The sequence below is a fragment of the Urocampus carinirostris genome, chromosome 14, assembly GCF_059441175.1.
Source record: "Urocampus carinirostris isolate Australia breed hairy pipefish chromosome 14, RoL_Ucar_1.0, whole genome shotgun sequence".
NCBI lineage: Eukaryota > Metazoa > Chordata > Actinopteri > Syngnathiformes > Syngnathidae > Urocampus > Urocampus carinirostris.
In genome coordinates this window covers 20,848,172-20,865,675 of record NC_142362.1, presented here as the reverse complement: position 1 = coordinate 20,865,675, position 17,504 = coordinate 20,848,172, and the positions used below count along the sequence as shown (strand labels likewise).

At 40.6% G+C, this 17,504-nt stretch overlaps 1 protein-coding gene across 1 annotated transcript in view; it reads right to left on the bottom strand.

Moving 5' to 3' along the window:
• Positions 1–17,504, bottom strand: part of LOC148352937 (obscurin-like protein 1) — a 48,306-nt gene that overhangs the window by 9,772 nt on the left and 21,030 nt on the right. The window contains exons 24-33 of the mRNA XM_088353512.1: positions 16,311–16,586; positions 14,462–14,737; positions 14,119–14,394; positions 12,409–12,678; positions 12,053–12,319; positions 11,724–11,993; positions 9,822–10,088; positions 4,366–4,632; positions 907–1,019; positions 528–681 (exon numbers count right to left, since the gene is read on the bottom strand). Of these exons, the coding sequence (XP_088209638.1) occupies positions 528–681; positions 907–1,019; positions 4,366–4,632; positions 9,822–10,088; positions 11,724–11,993; positions 12,053–12,319; positions 12,409–12,678; positions 14,119–14,394; positions 14,462–14,737; positions 16,311–16,586 (2,436 nt within the window). The remainder of the gene's footprint in view (positions 1–527; positions 682–906; positions 1,020–4,365; positions 4,633–9,821; positions 10,089–11,723; positions 11,994–12,052; positions 12,320–12,408; positions 12,679–14,118; positions 14,395–14,461; positions 14,738–16,310; positions 16,587–17,504) is intronic.

Sequence of the window (17,504 nt, the reverse complement as noted above, 5' to 3'; positions counted from 1 at the left end):
TTGTACCAGCTCAAGTTATATCCCACCAGAGATAAATAAAATGAAGATTTTCCTCTACAAGTATATTTATTCATAATGTTAATCATTTACCCATACTCCATACCTTTCTACTTATTCGGTTTCATATATTTTTTTCAAATTATGTAGTCCAAGTAACATTTTTTGTAAGAATTTTTTTAAAGACTAGTTTTTATTTGTTAGACAGATCATGCCATGCTGATTTAGTCTCTAATCAGGATCGTCTCGGTCACTGGTAGCAGAGGACAACATCCTCTTAGATTGTTAATATTGTCTCAGTATTTTACATTGTCTGTCTTGCTGTGAGTAAATGGGTGCTGCATTATGTCGATGCAGTTTATTGTCACTTAATCAGGAAAATTGCAGTCATTAATAAGGAGAGCTGAGGTTGACAATAGTATGATACTTAGTATGATAATTTCACTCTGCGGTCCCCACCACAGAACCGAATAAAGTTATAAACTGTATTTTTTTGTAAACAACAAATTCCCTGATGGGTTAGAACTAACCGTAGACTTCCAGGGCTCCACTTGTTGCCACCTCTCCGGCATCGCAAGTGTACATGCCGGAATCGTTGACCAAGCATTTGCTGATCTGAAAAAATCGTTTTCGCCCAATGGAGTAAATACGTACATTTTTGCCAGGTTTCACCTCGCTGCCGTTCTGTGGAGGATTATAAAACAAGCTAATTAGGCTAACATTATCAGCGTGTCTCAGCAAATCACCCCTTGGGGTTGTTTTGCCCATATATGGTTAATTTGCCCATATATGGGCTTATCAAGACAAGCGCAACCAAAACATTTCTTCAAAACATGGGTTAGTAAAGCATCTATTGGGCTAATTTTGCCCATATGTGGGTATACGAGGATGAGGGCGGTCACTACTCACCTTCATCCATTTGACGTCCACGTTGTGCCTTGACAGCTCACATTCGATGGTGACAACCGAGCCCTCAGAGATTTTCTGATCCTCGATTTTGCGGAAAATGGTCAAGGGGCGTTCTGGGGAAAAGGAGGAATATTAAGTCAGTTTTGAAAATGGAGCATTTCAAACTGAAACTGTCTATCATGTCCAAACTATGGCTTTATAAACAATATTTTATGGTCTTGCCATAATAGCACTCTTGACATTGTTCTGTGTTGTCTTTGTTGTGTATGTTTTGTTTAGTTGGAGCTAGTTTAGGTGCCTGCAAAATACAGTATCGTAATTTTATTTATTGCTTTTATTTGATCCCCTTGGGGAAATTTATTTTCACCGACTGTACCAGGCGGATACAGTCAGTCTGTTGCAGCAGAGCGTTCATCAAATAACCGATTAACAGCACTGGGTATTCCCAAGTGGGCTCTCATCCAAGTACTAACCAGGCCCAACCCTGCTCAGATTCCTGAGATTGGACGTTTTCAGGGTAGTATGGCCGTAAACACTGTCATCATGGCATTCCATGCTAATGTTTAATGGAGTCCTGGGTATATTTCCTGTGTTGTCTTTCACAGTTTGTTCAGTTAGAACTAATTAGTGTGCCTGCATTATTTTCTATAGTCTCATTTTCATGGCACTCCTGTTGTCGTGTCCACTTGTGGGACTCTTTTGTGCCGGGTTGTTTTGTTTCTGTAAGAGCTGGTTGCTGCTGTAACATTAGCAGTGGTTCTGTCTACTCATGTTTCCTGCTTCGTCTTCTTTTGAGTTTTTTTTCAGTAAGAGAAGTAGTTCTCAAATAGTTGGGCGTGCCTGCCCAAGAGCCACGAGCCTTCGTCAAGGGGGGTGCGGGGGCGTTTGACCTAGGGTAACATTTTTTTTAACTTTTCCAGAATCAGGTGCAATTGCACTTCCACTACACTAGGGAGTAGTGGCACTCTCATTGGCAGAGTGTTTTGTTTACATGTAGCATCCACGCAGTGCACTCCATACAATAGAGTGGAGTCTAAGTGAAGTAGACTCTCATGTGAACCCATTAAAAAAATTACCACGGATTAGGAGGGAGACAAACAGAGACGTGGTAAACCCAAAAAAATGCTCGTCTTGAACGCTGTAACGAGGAAGTTTGACTTAGCGTACCATAGCACTTCATTGCGACCACGGAGGGGGAGATGAGGGAAGAGGAACCTAATAGCTTGCTTTTTCAAAACTCTTGGCAGCAGACAACATGAAGCCATATATATTGAGCTGTCACTCAAAGTATTTCTTCTTCCGGGGGGGGGGGGGGGGGGCATGACAGAAAATAATTGAGAAGCACTCATTAGAAGAAGTTGTTATTCCAACATACCACTATTGTCTATTTCACGTTTTGTTCAGTGCGAGCTAGTTAGTGTTCCAACACATCTTGCAAATACATTTTAGGATTTTGTTTGGTTCTTAGAGTCGCAACATATTCTGCGGTGTCCTTCCGTTATCTCGTCTTACTTTAAAGCTGGTTGTTTTTTGAACACTAGTAGTTGTTCTATCCACTTGAGAGTACGTTCCCTGTGTCCCCTTCTTTCACTTTATTTTAGAAAAATAATGCTTTCTGGTCAGATAAAAGTGCAGCAATGTAAACGTAGAACTAAATTGCTAACAAATAATTTGCCAGCTAAGCCCCACAAGTATGGAAACACTACTACCAAAACTCTAAAATAGACATCCAGAGAAGTTGTGCAGGGTTAAGCATGATTATATTTTGATCCCGTTGTCATCAAGCGAATAAAAGTCTCAGCGCCCAAGATGAATACTGAGTGACTTGGCACCAACTTGATTATTTAGGCAATTCAATGAACAGCTGGCAGAAAATATATCGCCGCCTGCGGCACGCTGGGCTATTTTGCGTTTTGGAACGAGGACCGGGACAAAATGTGGCCCTAGAAATTTCAGCGTGTCTTAAGACTTCAAATTTTAACGGCGATAATGTCCAAAAACCCATTTTATTATGTATCCATTAAGTAGCCATTTAATTTCAGCAAAAAACTAATCATGCGCGAGAACAGGGTTCTCAAACACATGGCTTGCTGGCCATTTATCACTCGCAAGACGATAGTTTGGAGCCTTTGCAATAGTATAAAAGCTTCCTTTTGTGCGAGTTTGCTACGGATGCTACCTCCTGCTATTTAGTTAGCCATGGTTCAAAATGTACACGCTAATGTTTGAGATGGATGTAGGTCTGCCCTGCAATATGATTTGCTAGCCACTTCCTTCTTTGCCACATGTCTGCACACACTCCAGTTAAAAAAAATGGCTGATTAGAATATTTTTTTTTTTGCAATATAATCTCGGAATTACTTTATCTCTATTGGAACAAGTTGCTGCAGCTGTTGGAAAGGAGATCGTCACTGTTGTTGAACAGAAGCTGAAAGGACATCGGCTGCACATTTTACTTAACATTTGGTATGTTTTTACCTTCGAGACAAGTTTATCTAGGTTCGTCACCACTGTTGAACTAAAGCTTAAAGGACAGTGGATGCACCTTGCATGTAACTTTTAATGAGTTTCTTTCTTTTTTGGCAATGCAATCACAAAATATTGACTTAACCTGAGTTACCGCGGTGGACAGGGTGCGGAAGGGATTGTCAGCGCTGTTGAATGGAAGCTTAAAAGACAGCGGATTCACCTTGAATGATACTTTAAGTGAGTTTCTTTTTTTCATTTTTTGGTAACGTAATCACTAAATTTTGCGTTGCAGGAGACGGAGCATGGGGTGATGGTCACCGATGTTAAACTTAAGCTTAAAGGACAGTGGATGAACCTTGCACCTAACCTTTGGTGAGTTTGTGCTTCTGAACTTAGTTTGTTATACTGTAGATATTCAACTATTCTATTTTTGTTATCAATTCCTGACATCGTTTTTTTGTATATTTCTAAAAAAAAAGATATGTAAAAACTGTGGCTTTATCGAGTACAAGGGGTCTCCAACCTTTTGCAAGCTGAGAGCTACTTTTTGCTACTAGAAAATCACAATAACCCAGCACTGGTGAGCTTCATTCAGAACAGGTGCCCGGGTGCCTCAGTTGTCCTCAGGGGGCACAGCGCCTGGTCTAGGGAAATTGTACATGGGATTACATTTGAAAAGATGCAATTCACATTTTCTATCCTGACCAAAAGAGGGTGTCTGCAATCAGTATCTGCACGTTTTGTGAGATTTGATTTTTTGTAATGGGGAATGTTTCAGATGCCCTGTTCAAATTCTGCTCACTTATAAAAGAATAATCTAAATAGTAATACATTATCTGTCGCTTATATCTGCTGAATTGTATATAGTTTGACTTTGGTAACAGCTCTCTGGGTAGGGTGGGCTGCCCATGACAAGAATGCTTTTGACCCCCCCTGCCGCCTCCTAAGCAAGCGGTGTAAATCCCGGCCCTTAATGTTGAAAGAGCCCACCCATGACAAGCAGCCGGCCGGACGTTTTCAGCCTGTCAGTGCAGAACATGAAGGTGGCGCTGTCGTCAACGGACAAGTTGCAGATGGTCAAACTGTGGACATGTCCCTTGGCGCTCATGCGGAAGTGACTGGTCAGCTTCAGCTGGCTTCCATTTCGCCACCAACTGCCTGACACATTGGGGTGGGATAGCTCCACTTCGAAGGTGGCCGTTTCACGCTCCATGGTTTTCACGTCATTCAGGCCTTTCTTGATTGTCACTTTTCGAGCTGCAAAGAAAGATAGCAGTGAATGTTTTGTGATTTTGGGGGGCTTAGCATGCTTCAATATAGAAAAGTATATCATTTCATAGATTGGATCTCTTCCCCTTTCTATCTCATCCCCTCTCCAGAGAACAAGAATGGCCCTGATCACCTCTTTTTTTTCTCTGACCCCCGAAGATATTCCACACTGGAGAAAACCAAAGTATGATCTGAACACCTCTGTCTTTATCCTATCCCCCAAAATTTACCCCCTAGTGAGTATAACAAAGCCTGTAACAAGGATGGATCCGATCACCTCTGTCTTTCTCTAAACCCTACATATACCACCCTCCATTAAACAAAACAAAAATCAAACCCTATAACTAGGATAGATCTGATCACCTCTGCCTTTCTCTGACCTATAAATATACCCCCTTTCCAGCGGACATCAAAGTCTGTGACAACAACAATTCTAACAGTTTTAGGCTTTAAACGGACTGTTTCAGAATTATGACCTACAGAAGAACACTGATGCTAAACTTTGATATCTAAAAGAAATATAAATAAGTGCCTTTAGATAGATAGATAGATAGATACTTTATTCATCCCCGCAGGGAAATTCACATTTCCAGCAGCATCCCTTCGCTGAGAACAATACAATAATAAAGCAAAAGGAATACAATATACAAATACCCAATGTGACGTGCTAATAACCGCTGTAGCGTGTCGTATAGAGTATTTAAATAGTGCTACATAAAATACACACTGCAATAAAAGTACGGTAATATGCAATGTAGGGGGTGTGGTTTAATGTGGGCCTTTACTCCGCCGGGTGGAGTTAAAGAGCCTCATGGCATGAGGAAAAAAAAGATCTCTTCAGTCTGTCGTGGTACAAGACAGTGACAACTGTCTGTCGCTGAAGCTGCTCTTCTGTCTGGATTTAATGCTGTGTAGTGGATGTGATGAATTGTCCATGATTGATTTTTAGAAAATCGCTTTAAAGTATGTGTTAGTAATGCCCAACTGAGTTCAAAGAGCCTTTGTGTTTTGTTTCACCGCGCCTATCTGTTTTTATCTTACTTTAATCATCGGTGTACCGGCCATGGAGTGCATTTTGCTAGAGGAAAAAACGTGGGAGAGTGGGGTAGAGAGTTATTTCATGCTCATGCTTGTTGTTTTCTTTTATTCTAGAATGAAAACGGTCAAAGTTAGAAAAATAGATATAAAATAAGAATAAAATGTCTCAAATACAGTCCAAATACCAACCAAAACCCACACAAAATGAATACAGAGGAGTTTATTCAAGTGTGTTTAAGATGGGCAAGTATGTGCAGCTTGACAGAAGCTGCAATGATGATTTCAGCCAGAAGACGGTGTGGATCGGACAATTTTCAAATTGTAGACCAGGGGTCGGGAACCTTTTTGACTCAAAGAGCCATAAAAGCAAAAAATATTAATTTTATTTTGGGAAAGAGCCACACCATATATTATGAGACAAATTTACTAAATTGCTAAACCGGCGCCCCAGACAAAAGCTTAGTCTTCAGCACATTTATTTTTGATGATTTGATAAAAATTATGAAAAGAGATTAGTGCCAGAGCCCCTGTCCCAAATTCAACAAACAGACCACTTTAAACTTGTCTCTTTCTTGCAATTACTCAAGATCGGATAAACTCCTTTTGACCCTTTTTTCATACATATTGGTTTCAAAACCAGATGCAAGCAGTTATTTTGTAAAAACGTCACAACATTCTGAGAATAGGGAGCCTTATGTGCTTACCTTTGGCGAGAGATGGGAGGGAATGCTTGTACTTTTTGCATAGCTCCACCCATCCCTCCCACTCACCCAATCAAATGACTAAGTTCTCTTCCGGTGTTTTGGCGTATTTACAGTTCTGTGGATTCATCATAAAGTATCTGAACACTGAACACAGATTATATAGTGAACTTTTAAATAAAGGATTCTTTAGCGTTGTACAGCCAAAACGAGTTTTTTTTCCCCCTTTTTTTGTGTGACACCTTGACTGTAAATTGTAGTGAAAACGTGCCCTATATATACTGCGAAGTGTTACTTTTGAATTTAGTTTTGGTATGGCTTTACGTGTACCTGAATAGGATAGATAACTCCGGTTTTGAACAAGATGGAGAAATTTTGCATGCAATCAAATTGGTCTCTGAGCCACAGATACTCATAGAAAGAGCCATATATGGCTCGCGAGCCATAGGTTCCCGACCCCTGTTGTAGACACTACCTTTAAGTTCAGAATAAAACAACATTTTGCCTTGATGCCAAAGAGCTAGCCTTCAATTTCCTCATCAGAACACCAAGTACAGTAAACCCCATGTTGGGGCGTCCTTAGTTTATGATGTCATCATGTTGGGATGTGGAATAATGTTTTTCCAGCCCCTTGTTACGGCACATTCCCAACCATAGGACATCATTACCAAATTATTTTGCGCAGCCTAAAACTTTTAAAACTCAAACTTTGCGATGTTCGTGCCCATAACGAGTTACATCTCTAAAATGCCTGTTTGCTATTGGTTGACCTCAAATAAATTGCTGGTCTGAAATCGATTTGAGTCACAGCGTCATGAAGATGCCGATATGCTATTGGCTGAACCCCTTCCTACAATGCTCCCTTTTCTGTTTTTTGTTCAGTTTAGAATCTTGTGTAACAAACTTAAGTTTGTATAGCTATTAGTCCCAAGCCTTTCAGTGATGCTAAAAAGAGATGCAAAAATATTATCACGATTGAAATGAAGCCTGAGATAATACGAAGGAGGAACACCCATTGCTGTCCTCGCTGAGGATTATTGACATAACCAATTAACAATCTGGAGAATTATTAAAATACAGGCATTCAAAGCAAGAAAATCTTCCTTGGGCATGACAATCCTTGCAACAGAAAGTTTTAGAATCAGTTTAAAATTTCATACCCCGCTGCATCCACTCACTACTCCTCTTGACCAGCTCAAGTCTCTTTTCACCAGAGGTAAATCCAATTCCTTTTTTCCTTTATATTATAATATTCTTTAATTATATGCCCGTATACAATTTAAATGTTTTTACCTGGGGAACCGGGGATTCAGAATTTATTAGCTAATTACAAAAGGTTTTTATCCCCATATGTCAATTTTACTCTACGAGCCCAACATCAGAACAGATTATCGTATCTCAGGTGTCATGGTTGATTAAAGTGCACACTACCAAAGCTTAACGCAGAACTTTGTGTATAGGCACACTAAATAAGATACATTTACAGTAAATGCTGATTGGCTCAGCTTTTGTTTTGCAGGATGCGGTCTTGATGAAAACCCCATAGATATTAAATTAATCCGACAAAAGCCCACTTCGAACCTGCCAACATTTTTAGCAATTCTGACATGGACATCTATTCCCCATGGAAAATAAAGGCCTGTTTATTTTGGAGACCCGATGACAACAACCTTAGATTTGAAGGCCAGGATTTAAATATAGAAGCAACGAGGAGATCCAAATTCAACGGCTCTGCCAGTGGACCAAGGTCCTGACTTTCTCCTTCATAAGTGATGAGAGAAAAGACCCTAAGTCACTCTACAAGCAGGCAGCGATTGGTATAATGGCATTTATGGGGTATGTGTGCCTGCTTGATGTGTCACAACTTCAGAAAACATAAAAGAGTACAGTTATCCCTAGTTTATAGTGGTTAATCGGGACCAGAACCCTTTTACAATATGCAAAGTTCCACAAAGTAATCCCATATTGAAACATGTGCTCTGCCAGCACCCGCTCGCTTAGTCGCCCGAAATTAATGGTTTGTGGCCGCCCAAGTGCTGTTCATTTCAGGTGGTAAGAACGGGAAGAAATATGCCACGAATAACACCGGAATTGTCGGCTTGGGATAATGGATTGCAGCCAAAGCAGTGCAGTTTATTTTACGTAGGCGGCAATGGACAGCTTCAGTAGCCCAAAATAAAAGACAAAAAAACGCTCTCCCCTACTCCCAGTAACAGTTGATCGTAGATGATGGATCGAGACCACATGGATGCAATTTATTTTAAGCAGAAAAAATTAAAAAAAGAGCCACCATGAATGACAATTTTTTTTCTCCTTATACCCTTGCTCTCAGTAATAGTCAATGGGGATAAAGGTTCGTGGCTAAAACAGTGCAGTTCATTTTAGGCGGGTGAATGGGCGATGTGATTGGGGATAATGTATCACGGCCACACTAGTGCAGTTCACTTTTTGGTGGACAGAATGGTAAAAAGGGACTCGAAGCATGCGATTGGTGATAACGATAGCGGAATATTTGTTTCAACCTGCAAGCACTGAAGCTGCGAAGTACAAAGCCTGAAGTAGAGAGAGATTAGACTAGTCATTTTATTTCTTGGCTATATTTTTGTTCTTATTTTGTTTAATTCCATTATTGTTCTAATGCATTTACATCGCATGCAAGTGTCTAAATATTTTCCATTTTATCCTAAAGGTAGAAGCAAAAACATGATAAGCATGGAAACCCAGCTTGTGATTATCAAATACAATGAAGGGACATGAATGGCTACCCTCGCAAAAGTTGCATGGCTGTAACCAATCATCTATCAAGTCTTAATGACAAATGAGACAAAAAGTTAGAAAATTAGATTATGAAAATGGCATGACTATCCTCGCAAGTGGAAGTTTTAATATCAGTTTTCGTTTGAATCCACCGTCCCCCACCCTTTTGCATCCATCCGCTACTCCGCTGGTCTGACTCCAGTCACACTGTAGGTTAATGTTTATTTTTTATTAACATGTGTATTCGTTTATTTTGTTGTTTAATCATCTATATGTGTAGCACTTACTATACACCTTTTGTTATTTTAATAATTTCCTACAGGTTACCCCCTGCTACAAGCTATTTGGCTTTGCAATACCACTTCAGATCATGTCATATCCCGAGGTTCTTTTTTAGTGAGGTCACATACGATGAAGACCCCAAATATTTAACTCTAAGTGTCTAATCGATTCAACCCTAAGCACCACTTCAATTCCTTTTTTTTCTGGCTGCGCTCTAAAGCTCTTAAATACTGCAAAGTTGACCCATGCCAGGTGGCAGTCAGCTGTCAGTTGCAATCAGGTCCCAGTAAAAGCACCCTGCTAGTCCCCTCACTCAAATTACCGGTATCCAGTCATTGCATCCAAGACACGAAGGTAAACAAACGATTGCTAGCGTGACTATGACACGTGCGCACTCACGTTCCACTGTTAGCAGGGCTTGGGTGCAGTCATGGAGCGTCTCGCAGCTGTAGGTACCCCGGTCGATCAAGGCCACTTTATGGATGGTCAGGGTATGTTTTAGGCCCTTCCGTTTTAGGGAGTATTTGGCCCCTGGGTGGATCAGCACCCCTTGTCGCATCCATTGCACTTCCCTGCAATCCAGGCTCACCTCCACCTCAAGTGTGGCCTCACCGTATTCCTCCGCCGTCACCGGCAACAGTTTCTTGGTGAAGATCACCTGCGGTTCTGAAAGCAAAAATAATAATTTGTTACTCTCATTTTGAGATTTACTGCTGTAGATCATATTTATCAGATAGCTGTATTGTAATCCAATGTTTATTGGGGTTAATTGGGACCAGATCGCCCCATGATATGTACAAATCCGCAAAGTAGATTGGTCCCTGTACTGTTCCATCGTGGTGAAGAAGGAGCTGAGTTGAAAGGCAAACCTCTCCATTTTCCAGTTCATCTACGTTTGTACCCTCACCTATTTTCCCGAAGTATGAGTAGGGACCCAAAAAACAAGGTCCCGACTATAAAAGGCTAAAAGAATTGACTCTTCCCCAGAAGCTCAGTCATCCAGACCAGGCTAAGTATAAAACCACTACTCCTCTGTGTTAAATGGAGCCAGATGAGGTAGCCCGGGAATATGATCCAGATACCTCCTGGTCGCCTCCCTATGGAAGTGTTCTGGGCATGTCCCACCAGCAGGAGGGTCCTAGGACGACTCAGGACTTGCTAGAGGGATTAGATCTCTAAACTGGAGTTGGAATGCTTCTGGATTATGTCAGTTTAGCTGGCCGAAGTGAGTAAGGATAAGGGAGGTCTGGATTTCCTGCTGAGGTTGCTGTTCAGCTACCATACCCTGGATAATGGATGTCCGACAAATTTAGATGCAAATAGGGTTCCTTTTATGCCAATTTATCAAAACTTTAGGTGACATCTTGGGACTTTATGTAAATAAGTGCATGTCAGTTAGGGAATAGATATGTTATGACCCTACTTTAATCTAGCCAACCTTTGACCGGTTCTAAAGTTCCCCATGAGTGCTCAAGAAACAGGTGGAAATTTGAGGGAGTAGTATACTTTGAAAACACTTGTCGTAAACCTAATACTTTTTAAAAAACAACTGGATCTTTGTGGTGTTGTGCTGTTTTTAAAAGAAATCATTTTTAAAGATTCACCAAAGGAATAGGTGTGGCTGACTGGGACTAATATGCAACGTGAAGTTACACAGACTCAAATTTGTATGAAATTTGCGAGACACATCTGAAAAACATGTTTTGTTGTAAGGATGACCTGAATAAATTGCGTAATCCTTATTATTCATATTTGGTGTCCATAAGAAATTCCTTGTGACTAAACCTTCTTAAACCAGGGTTTGTATCTATTAACCTGCAAAAAACAAAACTATGCAGATAAACACTGTCTGTCCTGGTCATAAGAGTCAAGACCATGGTCTCCTTTATCTGTCTTTTCATCAATATTTAAGATTAAATATTCTACAATATTTAGCGTTTTCAGCAGGATGTACGCAAACTCGAATTTGAGCTTGGACTGGACTCCTGACTAGGCTCTTTTGTAGGCATCCGTGGGGCCTCGGGGAATTTGGAAGAGACACTTGATTGTTCATTTTAAATCATCAAAAGGGGGAATAGTGTGGAGAAATCTTTTACAAAGGTTGCAAGACACATGTGACGATTGTTGCTTTATATAACTGACCTGAGAAAATTGTAAAACCTAGAGAGGTCTTGACTTCCTGATTGTCCAAAGTTGGTGTTCGTAAAATTTGGGTTTTCATTGGACAGAACCATTGTATAACCAGAGCTTGTATATATTATTTTTCTGCCAAGCTGAGTGGACCCGAATGACAGGACTCACCTTGAACCTGAAGTTCAGCCTTTGATAGCAACCCTTCTGCATCAGCCGTCACAATACCACGATCCGAAAGTGCGCAATTGCTGAGGCAAAGTGTGCGGCAGAGTCCGTTACTGGAAGCGACAGCGCGCTCATTCCCGGCTACCACTTTGCCGTTTAGCCGCCACACCACCTGAGTGTCTGCCGGTGAAACCACGCACTTGAATACTGCGTCTTCAGTTTCGCAAACCGTGACGTTACGGAGCTCTACGATGAACTCCACCACACGTGGGGCTAAAAGCAAAGAAATTGGTTTTAGGTGATATTAACTGAATGGTTGTAAGAGCACTTACCAGTGACTGTGACAATAGCTGAAGTTTTGTCGTCTGTGCTTTGGCAGGCGTAGTTCCCAGCATCTTCTTCAAGAACTTCAAGGATGGTAAGACTACGCTCTCGACCCTGCGTCCTCACACTGTAACGACCACTTGGTGAGATCACCAAGCTATCTTTCAACCAATGAACGTCTCCTTTCGCCTTATTGATCTCACAACGTAAGGTGACACTGCTACCCTTCAAAGAAGTTATGTTCTCCAAAGTTCTTGTGAATTTAACTTTCATATCTGACAGAAAAAGATGAAGGTGGTGACAGTCATCATCAACAAAATATTTACGATGGAAATGTTTTGATTATCGGGTGTTGAATTCTTACCTTTGACTAAAAGGGTGAAATGCATCTGGTCTGTGTTTGCATCACAGACGTAGTCTCCAGAATCGGACAGCTGCAGGGGATTAATGGTGAGCTTGTGGGTATTACCCTCGCTGGAGATGTGAATGTTGTCCTTGTTCAGGAGTTGGCCGTCTTTCAGCCAGCGTATGTTAGCTTTCTCTTGGCTGACCATGGCGTGCATTGTGACGCTCTCATTTTCATAGGCTAAAATTTTCTTAGGTGGGTTTTTATTCATGAACTTGACAGGGATCTCTGCAGCGGGGCAGACCAGAAATCCATATTTGATTTCATCAAATATCATAATTGAAAATAAAGTAGACCCCAGGTTACGGCATATAATGTTTTTGCTTCACGATGTTTAATAACTTCACACTTTTTTCCCAATTATATTCTTACTACGTCAACAACAAATTATTTCCTGTGATCAAAAACTTCAACCCTTGCTGTTTTTGTGCATTTAGAGCAGAGGTTGGGAACCTATGGCTCGCGAGCCATATATGGCTCTTTCTATGAGTACCTGTGGCTCAATTTGATTGGATGCAAATTTTCTTCATCTCTTCCAAAATGTAAGCTACTAATCCTGTTCAGATACACGCAAAGCCAAACCAAAGCTGCGTTAGAGCAGTACTTCGCAGAATATATAGGGCACGTTTTTCACTACAATTTACAGTTAAGGTGTCACAAAAAAAAAACTCGTTCTGGCTGTACAACGCTAAAGAATCCGTTATATAAAACCTCACTATATTATCTGTCTTCAGTGTTCAGATACCTTATGATGAATCCGCAGAACAAACTGTAAATACGCCAAAACACCGGAAGAGAACTTAAAATTTTTTGATTGGGTGAGTGGGAGGGATGGGTGGAGCTATGCAAAAAGTGCAAGCACTCCCTCCCATCTCTCGCCCTACGCCGTCTGCGCCATAGATAAGCACATCAGGCTCCCTGTTTGCAGAATGTTGTGACGTTTTTACAAAATAACTGCTTACATCTGGTTCTGAAACCAATATGTATGAAAAAAAAGGGTCAAAATGAGTTTAACCGATCTTGAGTAATTGCAAGAAAGAGACAAGTTTAAAGTGGTATGTTTGTTGATTTTGGGACAGGGGCTCTGGCATTATTCTCTTTTCATAATTTTTATCAAATCATCAAAAATAAATGTGCTGAAGACTAAGCTTTTGTCTGGGGCGCGGGTTTAGCAATTTAGTAAATTTGTCTCATAATATATGGTGTGGCTCTTTCCCAAAACAAAATTAATATATTTTGCTTTTATGGCTCTTTGAGTCGTAAAGGTTCCCGACCCCTGATTTAGAGAATAACGTCTCTTGGATGCATGTCTGTGATTGGTCAACATCATATAATTTGCTGGTCTGATATTGGTTTGCATCAGGAAACTGTTGATATGCTATTGACTAAAATACCTCCCGCAATGCTTTCTCTTCATTTAGTTCAGAATTTTGTGTGCTTCGTAAGGAATTTGTGAGTCAACAATACAAGTCTGTAAAATGGTCAACGCTTTACTAAAAAATCTTGCAAATACTCTTACACCTCGATGCACAGGTAGATAGGAAGCAGTCACAGTTTGGCCAATCAGAATGCAGAACAAGATGCATGATGCAAACCAGTGAAGTAGTGATACAGTGAAAACAGAAGTGCGTTATAGTGAGGGTTCACTAAGTTCCTTTTTCAACCTACCTTGCACCTCTACAATGGTTATCAGCTTGTCATCTTCCGCATCACATTCATATATCCCAGAGTCGGACGGCTGGATTTTGGAGACCACAAGCTTCCTTGTAGTGTCGTGGCTGGACATTTTAACGCGAGTGTCGGCTTTCAAGATCTCGCCATTCCAGAGCCATCTAACGGCGGCATTAGCCCGAGATACCTCACACTCTAAAGTGAGTTCTTCTCCTGCCAGTAATATGTGATGCTCTGAGTGACCAGAATTTCCAACGATCTTCACCGGAGGTTCTAAAGGAAAACACCGTAGCGCTTTAGTAAAGTCCTGCCTAGCCAAATTACATCTGAATGGTATTACCTTTGACAGTGATATGGAAGACCATCTTATCATCCACGGCATCACAAGTGTACTCCCCCGAATCCTCCAGCAAAGCGTTTAGGACCACCAACGATCGGAAAACGCCCTGCTCTTCGCAACAGTATCGTTTGGTGTCATCTATCGGTTTGCTGTTTTTGTACCAGCGGACGGATGCGTTCGGTCTGGACAGTTCGCACACTAAAATGATGTCATCCGACACCAGGAACTGCTTTTCTGTTTTAGCATCCGTTTTCCCGATTATTTGCAGAGGTGACTCTGGAAACAAACCAGAGAACACGTTAAAACAGATATGGGCAAACTCCAGCTCATGGGTTTGATCAGTTCTGCCAACAGAGACAGAGTTGCGAGAAGTACAAGAAAAAAATGAGCCCCAAACAATAACCTGCAGTTTTAGGTATGTCCACTGGACGTCGCCAAGGCTAAATGCCACTCCTAAAGCTGCATTTTTTGACTACCATTTATCAACCAGAGAACATTTGAGGAAACAGCCTTTCTGATGTTTTTTTACTTGAAAACTAAGTCGCAGACGCACTGTTTAAGGCGATATGATTGCACTCCCCTAGATTTCTTAGCATGTGTCCCTTTATAAACGCCGATAAAACGTATATTTTTCATTGCACTAATGGGCAAAGCAGTACTTGCTACTTTTTTAATCAATTTTATTAATTAAGATATTAAATTTTAATGAGTGAATGACACCTTTATTTCAAACGCGACAAAAGTTAACAAAAAACAACAAAACGGGGAAAAAAAACACAATGTTAACATACATGTTCCAAAGGGAGTAGGAAGAAGCATATGCTTATTGAATCCTACCCCGGACTTCTTTAACAATCGCATCACACATCTAGATCCCCTGTGTATTTACATGTAAAAAAAATAACTTATGAATTTACATATTTATATTGGTTCTGTGGAAACACAGTATGTTCATTATCATCATCATCATCATCATCACTACTTCCATCACTTTTTTTACAGTCATTATTATCATCATTGCTGTCTCCATACATTTTTAGCAAATTATATAATTAGAGTATCTATTATGACGATGGGCGCTCATGGTGAAACTGAATGCTTTGTGGTGTGCCCGTCCGTTATACAAGTATCTTTGGACCTGCTACCTTAGGGAGTCTGACCCCAGGCAGCAGGACCACCTATTCTTGAGTGTCCTGATCCGTGCATTAAAAAGGCAAGGTACAGGAACTTTAGCCAGATGCCTTCAGCATCAAGCTCCCACTTGTCTGACCTAACTATGAGATGTGCAGTAATACATTTAGGTTAGGTTAATTGGCCGGTCCAAATTGTCCCTAGGGTTGAATGAGCGAGTGAGTTTTCTGTCTCCCCCGCGACCCTACTGAGAATAAGCAGTGCAGATAATGGATGGATGAAGATCGGTCTAAGAAAAAAGAATCTTTAAATAAACAATAAACGTTCCTGTAAAGAAATTATTATACGGCATGCACAAACAATTTGAAAGAATCAAAAACTAATATAAAATGTTGACAGGTAGGGAATATGAATATATTTTGAGTGTTTGAAAACCATTTTCATGAAATAGTCCCTTTTATAAACCAATAGACAATGAAACAAAACTTGTTGCAGGGAAATGCAAAAGAGAAAAAAGGGATTAGTTTATGCCTTCATTTTTCCTCTGTATTGGCATATTCAACAAAATTAAATACATCAATGAGACATTTTTTTTTTCTCCAGCCTGGCCCCTAATGTAAGTGTTTCCAACCCAATTTGGCCAGCGACTCAAAAAGATTGCCGACCCCCCGCGTTAAAAGGAAGATAACTGGATGACGATTTAAAAAATGTGACCGACCTTTTATTTTCACATGAAAATCCATGACGTCGTCTTTGGCATCGCAAACGTAAACGCCCGCATCTTCCAGCGTCAAGGAGTGAACCGTCAATTGCCGAAGAGTTCCGTCTTCAATCACGCTAACGTTTTTGGAGTCTTCAACTTCTTCTCCGTTCCTTTTCCAGGTAACGACGGCATTTGGTCTAGAAACATCGCAGTCTAGAACCAAGGATTCACCGACCGCTTTTTCCAGTCTGTTCACAGTCTTTCGTGGACGGACAAATCGGACTGGAGGTTCTGTGAAAGTATGACATTTTGATAAGACGAATTTATGGGTACAGTAGGCACTGGACTCCTTTTTGATGTTTTCACTTTGAGATGTGGGATAGGTTTATGACATTTTGCCACTATACGATGTCAACAACTTATTTCTTGTTGCCAAATACTTTGCGGAGTTAGTGCATATGATGATTACGTCTTTAAGATGCCTGTCTGCTATCGGTAAACGACATATAAGATGACTGTGTGCTATTGGTTTGCGTCACGTCATCATGAAAATACAGATATGATATTGGCTGAACTACCTCCCACAATACCTTTCTGTCTAATTCAGTTTAGTGTCCAAATTGAATTGTGTTTATAACACGGGATAATATACGAGATTGGACATGACAATCAGGAATAAACAAGTAATAAAGACCAAAAAAGGGAAATATAAATGAATATCAGGATCAACGGGCAAACATATTTAAAAGGTAGTCCGGGACTTGGAGACCGACCTAAATTGTGAGTTCAAATCCTTGGTAATACTGTCAACGTGTGGAGTAGTGTAGAGACACAGTTAAAAGTACAGTCAAACCTGGGTTACTGTGTCCCCGCTTTACAAAACTTTCATTTTACAGTGTGGAATGAAATATTTTTCCAACCCTTTTTTTCAACAGTTTCCCCACCTTACAACATCGACATCAGATTATTTTGCGTGTCCCGAAAAATTCAATCTTTGCAATTTTATAACATATGACTAATTACATCTCTTAAGATGCCTGCCTGCTATTAGTAGAGGTCAAATCAATTGCTGGTCCGCCATTGGTTTGCGCCAAGGCATCAGAAAAATACCAATGTGCTGTTGGTTGAACAACCTCCCACAATGCTATTCTCTCAAAATCTTGTGTTCTTCATCAAGACTTTAAGAGTATGATACAATACTGTTTTCTT